This window comes from Camelus dromedarius, chromosome 16 (genome assembly GCF_036321535.1).
Source record: "Camelus dromedarius isolate mCamDro1 chromosome 16, mCamDro1.pat, whole genome shotgun sequence".
NCBI lineage: Eukaryota > Metazoa > Chordata > Mammalia > Artiodactyla > Camelidae > Camelus > Camelus dromedarius.
This window is the reverse complement of record NC_087451.1, coordinates 42290974-42305615: the sequence shown is the minus strand read 5'-3', so window position 1 is coordinate 42305615 and position 14642 is coordinate 42290974. Positions and strand designations below refer to the sequence as shown.

The 14642-nt window shown below is 48.0% G+C and overlaps 1 protein-coding gene across 5 annotated transcripts in view; it reads left to right on the top strand.

Annotated features, from left to right (window-relative positions):
- The window catches only part of STAT5B (signal transducer and activator of transcription 5B), a 55971-nt gene that overhangs the window by 38703 nt on the left and 2626 nt on the right, over positions 1-14642 (top strand). For 3 of the 5 annotated variants that reach the window (XM_064495723.1, XM_064495727.1, XM_064495725.1), the window contains 14 exons: positions 2036-2166; positions 2398-2549; positions 3005-3160; positions 3581-3760; positions 4123-4210; positions 4288-4410; positions 5040-5132; positions 7466-7672; positions 8552-8716; positions 8981-9075; positions 9179-9309; positions 10189-10359; positions 13688-13739; positions 14069-14176. In XM_064495723.1, coding sequence (XP_064351793.1) covers positions 2036-2166; positions 2398-2549; positions 3005-3160; positions 3581-3760; positions 4123-4210; positions 4288-4410; positions 5040-5132; positions 7466-7672; positions 8552-8716; positions 8981-9075; positions 9179-9309; positions 10189-10359; positions 13688-13739; positions 14069-14176 — 1852 coding nt within the window. Of the gene's footprint in view, positions 1-2035; positions 2167-2397; positions 2550-3004; positions 3161-3580; positions 3761-4122; positions 4211-4287; positions 4411-5039; positions 5133-7465; positions 7673-8551; positions 8717-8980; positions 9076-9178; positions 9310-10188; positions 10368-13687; positions 13740-14068; positions 14183-14642 lie in introns of those variants that run through there. The other 2 variants (XM_064495726.1, XM_064495724.1) reach the window with 2 other exon arrangements.

Below are 14642 nucleotides of genomic sequence, written 5' to 3'. Positions count from 1 at the left end.
AGAAGCCTTTGCTTAACCAGCCACACAAATACACAAGCCTACACATACCATGTGCTCCTCTAGTACCGTGCATGTGGGCTTGATTTTAGAACTACATTGATATTATTAATTAACTCTTGTCTTTCCCCCTAGAATATAAATTCTTTGAGAAGGAACTGTGTCTCTTATTTCTGTACTCTCAGACTAGCACGTTGCCTGAGTCATAGCAGGTGTTGAGTACATTGGGGGAATGATTCTAGCACATCTTTCTCCCATCTGAATCCACCCCAGATTGACCTAAGAGAAAGGACAGCCCTCTTCCTAGATTAGGGAACAGGAGGTTTCAGTTGTTATTTCTACCCAAGGCCTGTGACTGGTTGACAGTACTGATGATCCTGTCCTTGGGTCTTCTGTTTCCTATTTGTGCGTTTGGGTTTGGATTCTGGCTGGGTTTGTATCCAACGTGCAGTGTCAGCTCAGTCTCATTTATCAAGTGCACCCATCAGAAACGCAGACTATTGATCTGTTTGCGCAAGGGAAGTCTCAGCTGCCTCCAGTGGAGCAGACAATTGGCTCACGTTTTCTGGCGTCCCTCCCAGAACTTGTGCAGATTGCCAGGAGAGACCTAAGTGGTTCGCTTGCACAGGGAGGTCGGGCCCGGGTGTCGGGATCACCACCTCCTCCCTGCGGATGGCAGGATTCTGAGGTGGCCGTCCAGGTTATTCTGCTGCGTTCCTTGCCTGGACAGTACTCTTCCTGCTCAGTCCCCTGCAGTCTTTATGGAACCGTGTTTCTCAGTTCTCTTCAGTTCTGGGCTTTCCTGGCTGTCCAGAGCTGCTTTAGTCTGTCCCAGAGTGTGCGTCCACGGGGGCAGGGCCAAGGTCAGTGTGACATGGCCCTCAGAGGCCTGCCAGGAACTTGACCAAGACGTGCTGACGCTCACGCTTCTTGACTCAGCCCCAGGGAGAACACTGGGATGTTCAGAAAGGCTAGTGGCCGGGGTAGGAATCCCAGCATCCAGGATAGTGCTTACCTTTGGAGGGAGGGGTGGGTCTGCAAGCAGGGGAGGGTGTACAGGTGCTTGGACTGTGGGGATATTTGATTTCTTAAGCTGGATTATTGACACACAGGTGTTCCTGGTATCATCCTTTCTACTTCCCTGTGTCTTAAGTATTTCATAACAGATTTTTTGAAAAGGGAGTCAGCGAGGCCTCATTGCCTTATTCCTGCCATTGATGAGATTCCCAACAGCTGGTGTGGAGAGAAGCTACCTCCTCTCCTGAGAGCATTTTGCTGCTTTTGTGTCCCCAGTGGGCCTTGGTCCCTCTCCCCACCTCTGTTTCCCCCGGTTGGTCAGCTGAGCTCACAGTGGCCCAACCTGGACAGGCATGTTAGGCACCTTCAGCACCAGGACAGACCCCTCCTTCCCGAGGAGAGGCTGCTGCGCCCGGGAGTCGGGGCAAAGCCAGCGGAGCGGGGCCTTCCTGACGAGGCTCTGCCGTGTGAGGTTGGGGCCGAAGCTGCTGGTCTCCGCCGCCCTTCAGTCCCGTCCTGTAACCATTAAGCATAAGGACTGCCTCTCACCTGGGGCGTACCCGTGCCAGGCAGCTTCTGGAGTGTTTTCTGTGTCATCCCTTGTTTAACCTCACGGCGGGCACAGAGGCAGCCGCTGGGATTCTCCCGTTTCACCCACGGGGAAACTGAGGCATAGGAGAGGGAGGGGCTTTGCCCGAGTTCTCCCCCCTGGTGAACGGCGAGGGCGCACTTGGGACCAGGCAGTGTGGCTCCAAGCTGGACCCTGGGTGGGGTGGGACGGCTGTGGGGAAAGGGATGCCATGGGCAGGATCCTCGCCAGCTGTACCCCAGGCCTCCGTCCCCCCATTTCCTGGAGAGGAGCTCAGAGTTGGGGGGGCCAGGCAACGGTGCCCACTCACCTCTGGGCACCCTTGGCTGTAGAACCCGACTCGCCGTTGGTCAGATGTGTCCCTGGAGGGTCTTGCCCGGCTTCCTGCTGGACTGTGGGAGATCATGGTTGCGGTGTCTGTCCCTCCTCTAGCTCAGTTTGCCCAGCTGGCCCAGCTGAACCCGCAGGAGCGTCTGAGCCGGGAGACGGCCCTCCAGCAGAAGCAGGTGACCCTGGAGGCCTGGCTGCAGCGCGAGGCCCAGACGCTGCAGCAGTACCGCGTGGTGAGTGGCTCTGTGTCCCTCTCCTCCCAGGTAGAAAGGTGACATCCCAAGCTGTCCTGGTGACCCCAGAGAGGGAGAGAGCCAGGAGGAGAACAGGAGGCCAGGTCCTCTCCTGTAGACGCCTGCGAGGCAGAGCCGTGGGGGAGAGGGGAGGGGCCCCACCTGCTGAGGGGGCCTGCAGGGTTGTTCTCTGGGAGCCCAGGAGGGCCTGCTGTCCCCACCGCCCTGCAGGAGCTGGCCGAGAAGCACCAGAAGACCCTGCAGCTGCTGCGGAAGCAGCAGACCATCATTCTGGATGACGAACTGATCCAGTGGAAGCGGCGGCAGCAGCTGGCCGGGAACGGAGGGCCCCCCGAGGGCAGCCTGGACGTGCTACAGTCCTGGTAATGGGTGTGGGGGAGGCGGGCAGGGCCCAGAGTGGTGCCACAGCTGCTATTCTGCTTCCCGCCTTTACACGTGCAGCCGGCTCCCTCTGTCCTGGCGCAGGTCTTACTTCACTGGTGCTTCTGGGTCCTGATAAGGACTTTGGTGCCCTGATCCTGGGCTACGTCCCCATGAGGGGAGTCACTGGACCGGGGAGTGGGGCAGGGCCTGATGTGCAGTGTGGCGCTCAGGCTGATTGGACCCAAGTCAGGGTCATTCCTCCTGTGTGCTTCTGGAAGGCGGGGCAGCTCTGCTCTGCCCGGTGGACGGGAGAGGTGGCTAAGGTGCCAAGGCTTCCTGGGGGTGGAGCTGGGTCTGGGCCTCCTCCCCAGCCTGGGAACCTTCCCGCCTCTGGCCTGGGGGATGTGGGAGTGAAGCCATTGTCCTTCCCGGTGGCCTCGGGGCACCCGTGCAGGTGTGAGAAGTTGGCGGAGATCATCTGGCAGAACCGGCAGCAGATTCGCAGAGCTGAGCACCTGTGCCAGCAGCTGCCCATCCCCGGCCCAGTGGAGGAGATGCTGGCTGAGGTCAACGCCACCATCACGGACATCATCTCAGCCCTGGTGACCAGGTGATGGCTGCCTCTTGGCCACGCCCAGCGCCCCAGTTGGCCTGGGTGGGGCAGCAGGGTCTTTGTGGACAGGGAGCTCCCACTTGAATCCTGTCTCTCTGCCTCGCACTCTCATCCCATCCCCCTCCATCCCCTGTTGCTATGGCCTCTGGATGTTGACCTTGCCCGGTGTCTCTCGTGGACACTGCATGGGCTGCCCTTGTCCCCTGCAGCCCGTTTCAGCTGCTGAGTTCATTTCGCTGCCTCCCCTCCCACCACCTTCCCCGACTCGCAGTGGCCTCCCAGGGATCCGGGGCTGTGCCATGTGCCACGTGCCCTTCCTTCTCCTGCTGAGCCCCCTGCGAGGCAGCCTCCCTGTGGGGAGGGAGGGACCAGAGCTCTGTCCCCTGAGGCTGCACCCGGTCATTTGTGTGCCTGCAGCACATTCATCATCGAGAAGCAGCCCCCTCAGGTCCTGAAGACCCAGACCAAGTTTGCAGCCACCGTGCGCCTGCTGGTGGGCGGGAAGCTGAACGTGCACATGAACCCCCCCCAGGTGAAGGCCACCATCATCAGTGAGCAGCAGGCCAAGTCTCTGCTCAAGAACGAGAACACCCGCAAGTACGTCGCCCTCCCTCCGCCTGCCCGTCCCCTGTTGTCCTCGAAATGGGAGGGAGGCGATCCCATCTCCTAAGAAGTTTCTAGACCTGGCTGTTCCTGTGTAGAAACCCATTAGCCCTCTGGCCTCTTCAGCTCTCAGGGAAAGAATCAGGGGGGTTCTTCTGTGCAGAAATTATGATTTTGTTTCAGTTAGTAGATGTGTATCTAAAAATCTTCTTGTATGTTTTATGTGGCTTACATTTCCTCTAAATGACATAAGTTTTTAACCACCTTGTTTATTTCCTCCTACCCCAAATATATCTTTTACCTCACGTTTGCTGAGGCCCCATATGGATTTAGTGTCCAATCTCTCTGATTTGCAGTGATTACAGCGGAGAGATCTTGAACAACTGCTGTGTGATGGAGTACCACCAGGCCACAGGTACCCTCAGCGCCCACTTCAGGAACATGGTGAGTGTGGGAGAAGAGGAAGGACGAATCTCCCCTAGTTGTTCGAGGGCTTTATCCTCTTGATTTTCTCCATGCAGTCCCTGAAACGGATTAAAAGGTCTGACCGTCGTGGAGCAGAGTCAGTGACAGAAGAAAAATTTACAATCCTATTTGAATCACAGTTCAGTGTTGGTGGAAATGAGCTGGTTTTTCAAGTCAAGGTAAGTGTGTACCTTATATCCCAAAAGATGAATTGTTTTGATCACATAGTATCTTCTTTGGATGATTGGTGAACAGAAGTGAAGAGATGGGATCCTTACATTTGTTTTCAAATCGTATAAATCCTTCACCTTTTACTAAAGATTTCCGTGGAGAGGACTCTGTGTCTTAGATTCTCATAAGACTTGAAAATAATAATGAAATGAAATAGTTGGAGATACAGGTAGAAATGAACCAAGAGAAATATCACTCAGGATGGATTTGAGTAACAGTTGTAGTAAGTTTCAGACATTTGTTACTTGCTGTTTTTTCCCCAAAAATGTCTCTTTACTCTTCCCATTTTCTCTCTTGTTCCCCATGTAACTTTGAGAAACTTACTCCATCCTTCAGAAATAGCTAAGAAATATCTAAATCTCTAAATGTCACACAGAAGTCTCTGTTTCAAAATATCTGAAATGTCAAAGACCGTGCCAGTATGAGAAGTCTTGTTATTCTTGGAGCCGTTCCTATTCTGTATTCGAGGGTGATGGTTTTGGAAACTTGAAGAGAGAAGAACATGTTGTGATAGAAAAACAAGAAGAGAAGGGCCAAGCGCCATGGGTGCTCAGCCCTGCTCCTATGTCTTTTCTAGACCCTGTCCCTCCCGGTGGTGGTGATTGTTCACGGCAGCCAGGACAACAACGCGACGGCCACCGTCCTCTGGGACAATGCTTTTGCAGAGCCTGTGAGTGGATTGCTTAAGGCTGCGGGTCTCAGGATCTTGATGCTGGTGTCATGAATCTCTTTCCATCTCTATCCTCCCTCAAAGCATAGAAAGAACGCTGTTGTTCTCCTTAGTGGGAGGCAGAGTGCAGAGTATGTGGAAAGTAGAACGAGCAGGGGCTTGATGTTTGGCCAAGGTTTCAATTCAGGCTCCGCCATTTCCTCACTCTGTGACCACAGGAAATTCACTTGACCTCTCTGAGCTAAGTTTCCCATAAGTGTCTGCAGCACAGGGAGAATAATGCCCCAGAGTGTTGTTTGGAAGATTAATTTATGTAACATACAAAGTGCTTGTCACATAGTCAATACTCCGTGAATATTATCTTAAATCTCGGGTGAAACCATGAATGGGATTTAGGGCTCAGGTTTCTTCTAGAGGTTATACCTCTGAGGAGGTTACTTTAGCTTAGAAGTTGCTTCCTGTCACCTTCCCTTTGATGAATGAGGGTGACATTTAATGTCTCTTCCAAATTTTGGATTCTGCAATTCACCCCAGGGCTCATGAAGAATGAGATGTTTTGTCTAAAGAAACAAATATGATTCTGTGGATTTATGTACCCGAATGCTACCTGAATACCACTAGTGTGCTGCTTGATCGTTTTCAGAACATTTCAGTAGGCAGAGTTCCACATGTTGCTTATTTCCAGTAGAGGCTAGTCCACAGAAGCATGATAAAAGGTTATGCTTGTTATTTGGAACCTAAAAGTATGTTCTTCTCTAATGGGAAGGGTCCAAATTACCATTCTCAACAGCCCTTTTTAGAGAACAGTATCTTTGCAGCAGAAGTGTGATTTTTAGCAGAAATCTATCATGCTTATGCCACAAACCCTGAATTTGAGACCCCTTTTAAAAAAATCTGCCTCTGTCCTGATAAACCTTGTGGATAGAATTGCCACGTCTGCTCTCATTTCCCTCCCTGCGTGTCCACAGATCTCACTCCCCGTGTAACTTTGGCATCTCTTGTGACATGTCATTTGCTAAAGTATCTAAATAAATAAGCATTTTTAACATTTTCACTTATGTAAATGATTAGTGTACATTTTATGCTATTTTCAAATAAACACATACTTGTGGGAATTTATTCTGCAGAAGTATTTGCATAGGTGTCAAATGACATAAATACATTGCAGCATTGTTTGTAGTAACCAAAGACTGGAGGCTGGTACATAAATCTCTGGGAGTCTGGTTAAATATATTATTGTACCTCCATATACTGCAGGATATTTAGCAGCCACAAAACAAGATGGAAGAATTTCTTTAGGTGCTGATTTGAGGCTTCTCAGATAAAGTATTAAGTGAAACAAAGGGAGGTGCAGAACATGTGGATTTTATATTTTCAAAAAGGAGAAATTATACATACTTGCTGGCATGCATAGAAGATCTCTGGCGGTCTACACAACAGGGGAGGCCATGCTTCAGGGCGAGGAACTGGATTGCTGGTAGACAGGGATAGGGAAGCGACTTCACTGTATACCCTTCTGTGCTTTTCAAATTTTATATCATTTGAAGGAATTCCCTATTCAAAAAAAAAAAAGTGGGGGGCAGAGGGGGTAGTTAGGTTTATTTATTATTAGTAGTTTTTATTTAACAGAGGTACTGAGAATCAAACCCAGGCTTTATGCATGCTAAGCATCTGATCTACCACTGAGCTATACTCTCCCCACAAAAAAAAAATTTTTGTAATATTTAATATGAAGTACTCTGGCTGAGTGGGATGAAAAACAGTTTATGATAAATTCATATTCTAACCTGCTTCTCATTAACTGGTCAACTCACAGTTTTCACTTTCATACTGTGTTTCACTTTGAGCTGTAAGGGCAGAAGGGGTCAAGGGCAAGGATGATACTTGTACACACACGTATGAAATCTCACACACACACACACACACACACACTCTCTCTCTCTCTCTTTCTCTTTCTCTCTCTACCTCTACCCAGAGAACCAGTCTTTTAGGTTTCTACTCTATTGGAGTTTACAGGGTCAGAGCCAGACCTTGGTCATGTTTTGTTTTCATGTCTGTTAGAACGTGGGGTGGGACTGTACGTTCAGCAGCTCATTTATGGAGCACTGCACATAGCACTAGTCTCCCTTCTAAATTGTATGTGAAGACGGCAGAACAGAATCTTCCAAGTTTCACAGAACTGTGCACCCAAAGAAAGCTTGAATTTATCCTCAGGCTCAGCCAGACAAGTGTTTGTAACTCCATCCAGCCATCAGTGTTTTCCTTCTGCAGGTTGAAGGAATAAATCACGCAGCTGTTTTCTCCTAAGGTTCTGGCTTCTATCCCCCCTCTAGGGCAGGGTGCCGTTTGCGGTGCCCGACAAAGTCCTGTGGCCGCAGCTGTGCGAGGCACTCAACATGAAATTCAAGGCCGAAGTGCAGAGCAACCGGGGCCTGACCAAGGAGAACCTTGTGTTCCTGGCGCAGAAGCTGTTCAACAGCAGTAGCAGCCACCTCGAGGACTACAACGGCATGTCCGTGTCCTGGTCCCAGTTCAACAGGGTGAGGGACAGGCGCGCGCTCGCTGCGGTTAGAACAGCCCCTCCAAACCAGATCCCTCAGGGGCCCCCGGGCCCCAGCCCTCATGTCTCTAATCCAGCGTGCCCATGGTGATAGGAAGCTTCTGGGTAGATGGACAACCACACGCATTTTTATGTAGAAAATAAGGTCTTTGAATATGTAAGTGAATTGGGCTTCGCGTGCAGCTAGTGCATTTTCTTCCTTCGTAAAGGAAACAGAACAAAACAAACAGTAACGTAACTCATGGGAAGTAAAGCATTTGTGGTGATCAGAGCTCCATGGCTCTGTCCCCTCGACCCTGATATTCCCTGATGTGTAATGCAAAGTCAGGCTTCCGCAGGACCGCAGCCCACCAAGGGGGATGCTGAGGAAGGAGACTTCCTTTAGCATCTGGTAATTCAGGTGTCGCCTGTCACATCTTTGATTTGATTTGATAAATTTTTTTGTGAGGGGAAGGTCATTAGATTTATTTTTAATGCAGGTACTAGGGATTGAACCCAAGACCTCATGCATGCTAAGCACACACTTTACCACTGAGCTGTACTTTTCCACCCCCCACCTTTGATTTTAAGTTTAACTTTTGTTTTTTACACTCCCACCACGACATGAAGTGTTTTTAAGTGCCCTAATTCGGAGATCTCATAGTCCCTGAATCTAACTTTTAAGTGTTTGTGTGCTAACCAGCCAGCTAATGGGTTTTCTAGTAGAAAGAGGAGGTTTGACAAGGGAAGCCGGAGACCTGGGTGGTCTGTCTGTGCCATTGCAATAAGGCTGCTGCCTTCTAGTCAAATCAGATGACTGCATTTTGCTGATAATTATTGGTAACATCTGTATGATGGCATGTTCTCTGTGGCTTCACAGTGTGATCTAATCCAGCTCAGATTTGCAAATCACCTGGGCATCTTGTTAAGGTACAGCCTTGACTGCAGCGGGTCTGAGAGGGGGCCTGAAATTCTGCATTTCTCAGAAGCGCCCCCGGACCACGGACCACACAGCAAACCAACAGGACTAGTCAAGTCAGCCCAGGTTCAGGGGAAAGTGTCTGTAACGGGTCCACTGGGTGTTGGTAATTGCTGTGTGGTATATTTCTGTCTTCTGTCTTTTCCTCTGTATTCTGTGGGGGGTTTTTGGCGGGGGTGGAGTTGTAGGACCATTTGGTCAAACTCAGGCTGACATGTATATTTGTATGCTTCTGACAGTGTAGATGTTGTTTTCCATTTAATTTTTCCAGTTAAAGTACCCAGGGAATATCCCAAGTGTTACTTGGTTCATTGTTGTATCTCCAACCAGGAGAATTTACCAGGACGGAATTACACCTTCTGGCAGTGGTTTGATGGTGTGATGGAAGTGTTAAAAAAACATCTCAAGCCTCATTGGAATGATGGGTGAGAATTGTCACTTCTTAATTCAGCAGTAGGGTAGGAAGGTCTTCCTTCCAGCGTTAAAATATCACACTCTGCTTCTGCTCCTTCGGCCTTTGTGATCCAGGGCTATTTTGGGTTTCGTGAACAAGCAACAGGCCCACGACCTGCTCATTAACAAGCCAGACGGGACCTTCCTGCTGAGGTTCAGCGACTCTGAAATTGGTGGCATCACCATTGCTTGGAAGTTTGATTCTCGTGAGTGCCTCTCCCTTTTCAAGACGTAGCTTTGTTCTCATTAGCTGCTTTTGTTGCAGAGTTATTTTAACAAACAAGCTATTGAATACTGACTATTTGTTGGGGCCAATACTAATTATGGGAAGCACAGAGGTATAACCATGACACAGCTGCTGCCTGTGTAAAATCTTACTATGGAAAACACAGTTACTAATTTTGAGAAACACAAATGTATAGCCTGACATGACTACCTGTAATGTAGTAGCCTGTCCAGAATCTCAGCCGCCTGCCTTTTGAAATGTTTGCCTTCTTATTACTCAACTTTGAGCTTATTTCTATAAAGAATTACTTTGTTATCTGAAGTCATTAGAGTGGAAATAATACAAAATTTTAATTATTCCTTTATCCTCAGGTAAGGATATTGCCACCAATCATTTCTATCCAAGAATGTTAGTTCTTTCCTCTGGCCCTCACAGTAAGATAAGAGTAGCTTGCTGATTTTTTATGACTTCAAGACTTTTAGTCTTGAAAGACAATAGCTTTTAGTAAGTCTCACGCATCCTCTAGCTAGGGACACATTTTCTGTCTCTCTTATATACTTTTGTACAGGTAATCAGGGACTGGAGTCAGTGGAAGGTTTCTTCTAGAGAAGGACAGAGTACTGTGTGAACTTGAAAGTACCTGAGATCATTTGGTCGCTAGGGAAGTGGTGGATGCATTACCTGCTTATGTACCCAGGGCTTTTAAAACCTACTTAATCTACAACCCGTGGTGGTTTTTAAATGGAGATTTTTACTGGGACAATTTTAGTGGAGAGTTGTGTTTGTAGTAAATTTAGGTTTTAAGATTTCCTGTTCAGAAATCATATTTAGACTATGATTACTCTGTTTGTTGATCTAGAGGAAAGAATGTTTTGGAATCTGATGCCTTTTACCACCAGAGACTTCTCCATCCGGTCCCTGGCCGACCGCTTGGGGGACCTAAGTTACCTTATCTACGTGTTTCCTGATCGTCCAAAAGATGAAGTGTACTCCAAGTATTACACCCCAGTTCCCTGCGAGCCTGCCACTGGTAACAATGTTCGCATTCTGATTTGGTTTTGTTGTGATGTTGGTTCTGTTTGAGGTGTGTATGTGTCTGGCTGGCTGGCATGAAAATCTACACAATTAACACTGACTCGTTGCTGCTTGAGCTTTATCCCGGGCATAGTAAATCCTGGGCTGTATTCTTCAGTCATCCAAAAAACACACTGTGCTACCAGTCCCAGATATCAAACTGAAGGAAACGCATTGCTTTTAATACAAGCTTAGATCAAACAAAATTAGGAAGGTAAAATTTTGTTTTCAAAACAGAGGTGGTTTTATTGTGTTCTGAGCATAAAAATATTATGAATTTATTATGAAATGTCCAGAAAAGGGTATAAAGAAAATAGATAACACCCAGCATCTCTCATCTCATCAATGTGAATGTTCTTCCAATCAATACAGGGGCGTATTCTGCATTCATTCAGTCACCAGATGCTTATTAAGTCACTTTCTGTGTGGAGGTCACACTCTAATAGCAAAAGGAAGGCAGTAAACAGGTAAACAAGTAAATATCCTATTTGGTGATGAGCGTTATGAAAACAAATAAGATAAAAGGATAGAGAAGTGACAGGAGGAGGGAAGAGTGGCACTTCACTAGCATGGTCCAGGAAGGTTTCCCTGGGGAGGTGACATCAGAACAGACCTGAATGCAGTGAGGAACCAGACACAGATGTAGAGAGAAAACATTCCAGGCTGAGAGAACAAGAGCCAAAACCCTGAGGAGGGAGTGAGGTTGGTGTGTTCAGCAACCCTCACAAGGACCTGGGAGGCTGGAGCTAGAGGAGCCGGGAGAACGTGGTGGGAGGTGAGGGCAGAACAGTAGGAGGGACCAGATCATGTCAGGTTTGGGTCCTACCGTACATTATCATTTGTGACTTGATTATTTTTTTCACTTAAAAATATATCAAAGGCTGAGTCACAGGTTAGTAAATGTAATCTTACAACATCATTTGAACAATTGCATAGAATTCCATCGTATGATAATTCTATGTCAGTTATTTACGATACTTAAAATTAAGGTTTTTCACAGTTTTTTGTTATGGTTAATGTTGAGATAACCTGACATGTGCATCTTGTTCAATGATTTCCTTAGGATAAATTCCATAAGTAGAGTTTGTGTCAAGGGGTATGTACTTTTCAAGCATCTTGACGGATCTTTCCAGAGCTGCCCCCCAGAAAATGGGATCCGTTTCCACTCTCACAGTTGTCTGCTTGAGCGTCTGCTTCTTCCTCCTGCCAGTCACAGATTCTCGTCATCAGGTTCTCGTTTTGCCAGTCTGCTTGGCATAAAAATAGCATCTTAGTCCTTATTTTCATTTCTCTGATTCTAGGTAAGGTCAAAACATCTTTTCATATAATGATGATAATAATAACAATAAATAGATTAATAATGATAGCAGTTAACATTTGTTGAATGCTTGCTTACGTGTGTGCCAGGCACTTTTTTGAGCAATTTCACTTAGTTTCTCATTTAATCCTCAAAACAAGTCTGTGAAGCAGGGACTGTTTCCATCCCCATTTTGCATTTGAGGCACAGAGAAGTGAAGTGGTTTGCCAGAGGTCTCCCAGCAAGGAGGAGGCCAGCCAGGGATTGAGCTCAAACAGTGCAGCCTGTATTTCTCAACCTCCACATTATTGGCCGTTTTGTTTGTTTGTTTGTTTTTGGTTTTTTTCATGTTCCTTGCCCATTTTTCTTTTGCAGTTGCTTTTTTTCTTAGTAACGTGCAAGTTTTTTTGTATAGTAAATAACCCCTTTATTATATAGAGCAGATATTTTTCTCAATGTGTCATTGGTCTTTTAATGTTTAGATTTTGTTTTGCTAAAGTGCAAAGACTTGTAGTTTGCATATGGCCCAATTGATCAGCATTTTTCCTTTATAGATTCTGTCTTTTGTATCATGCCTTCCCACCTGGTTATATTTCTAGGTGGGGAAATAAGCCAAAATATTTTTAGATTTATACGGTGTTTTTTATTTGTTTTGTTTTGGGGGGAGGTAATTTTATTTGTTTATTTATTAGTGGAGGCACTGGGGATCGAACCCAGTACCCTGTGCATGCTAAGCATGCGCTCTACCACCGAGTTATACCCTCCCCCATCTCTGTGGTGTTTGAATTAAACCTGCTACTGCTCCTTCTTGTTAGCATAGCTAATCTTGATTTTTCAATCCTATTTTTACAGAGTTTCTTTGTTTTTTTTATCTTTTCTGCCATTCTGTAAAATTCTCTGTAGACTACAAAGCACAAAAAGCATGAGATACTGCGAAGAGGCAGCTCTTGACATTTGAAGTCCCAGGAGAAATAGGTTAGGGTAACAAGGAATGTGTGAACCATGGAGCAGTTCACCCTCTTGGGCTGAGTCACCCTGACCCTCGTGAAATCTTCATTATCTGACATAGAATTCTGCTTACCCCCTTACTCACACACCTGGGAAACAAGCCTTCATTCCCGACTTCAGACTGTCACATTCCTCCTTCCTACTGACCTGGATTTCCATAGCCAGGCCTTTAAAAAGGTAACTCGGGCTCGTCCCCGAGGTTTATCCCAGTGGGGATGCTGTGGAGAGTGAGGCACAACACCAGCGTTCTTTTTAACCAGCTACACGGCATAGACGGACAGCACCCCGGGGGATGCGTGACCGTCAGATTCTCTCCGAGTGTGGGAACCCCGGGGGCAGGAAAAGAGCACACAGACACCTGACAGAGAGAGTCCCCTTTCCTGAGAGAGTAGGAACTCAGAATTAGACTAACTCCCGGGGTCCTCAAGTCAGATTAATTCCTCTCTAATGTATAGATTTCTCTGCACGCCCCCTGGCGAGTGTTGGTGCACCTTCCACGTGAAAACGTCTGGGGCTGAGGAAATCAGTTCTTCCCGAGACTGTTTCGAGGAGTTCCAGTTACGACAACATTCTTGCCTGCATGACTGAGAGTTTATCCTCTTGTGACCTCCTCTTGTTGGTCCTCATTTTGTCCCCTGTCCTGCTGCAACTTTAAACTTTTCAAGATATGTTTTCTTTTTACACTGTTAGTATGCAGTGAATGCTTGCTTTAGATTTGTATTAAAGTGTGTCTTTTCTGTGGTTTGAAGAATTTATTAACACGTCCAGGCTAACTTGGAAGCTATCTCAACTTGCAGTGTCAGTACTGAGGCTTCTCCCATATCAAGTCTTCCTAACAGATATGTCCTTGTACCAGATCCTAAGATAAAATGAGGCGGTTGTGTCTTATCCTCAGTAAAGATGGGATTCTTAAGAGAGACTGAATTTTCATTTCATTTGAGAACTTTGGTTCTCATCACCATCCTCCCTCCCCCCGCAGCCAAAGCAGTGGATGGATACGTGAAGCCACAGATCAAGCAAGTGGTCCCTGAGTAAGTGTCCAGGGTCCAGCTCTCGTCTTGGGGCTGCCTCTTTTCTCCCCCCATCCCCTCTTCCCCTCTCCTCACCTCTCACCATCCCCCCTCCCACTGAGGGGCCCAGTGTTCCCTCCCCCTCACACCTGGCCCAGCCCTGGGGAGGGAACTGGGTCTGCTCACGAGGGGGCCAGTATCCAGGGCTCCAGTCCTGCAGCCAGAGCCCCAGGCTTGGCGGGCCCTTGTCCTTCTACACCTGAAAAAGACATGAAGATGCCCCCTGAACCCCTTGCTGCATCAGCTGCTGCTCTGAGGCTGCTGACGCTCCCTTCTGCTCTCTCCCATAGGTTTGTGAGCGCCTCTGCAGACTCTGCTGGGGGCAGCGCTACCTACATGGACCAGGCCCCGTCCCCGGCCGTGTGCCCCCAGGCTCATTATAACATTTACCCACAGAAGTAGGTTGTGTTCTCCTGGGTCTCGGAGGGGAGGAACTGGGCACTCTGACTGGGCTCCCAGAGGGCTGGTGGGCATTCAGAGCTCCCCTAGGTCTGAGACCACCCAGCCCAGGCCGGGCTGTGGCACAGGCCCAGGTGAGAGGGAGAAATTCGACCAGAAGATGTTGGTAGTTTAGAGTGGGGTTGGGCAGGTGGCATCTGCTTCTCTCTCCCAAAACAGATTTTGCTTGCTCTGTCTAAGGACCAGGTGGGGTTTAGATATGTGGGCAGCCAGTGTTAGGGGTGGGAAGGCTGGGTGTTTTAGTCCGAGTCACTTTGTCCAGCCAGCTAGCAAAGGACTCTGCCCCCTCAGGGGTCAGATCAGGAGTGCTGTTTGTCCCATGAGGCCTAGGCCAAGGGTACAGGCAGTCTTGAGCCGCTCACCTGGTGGGGTGTGGGGCTTGGGGTGGTCTCTGTGGCTCCTCAT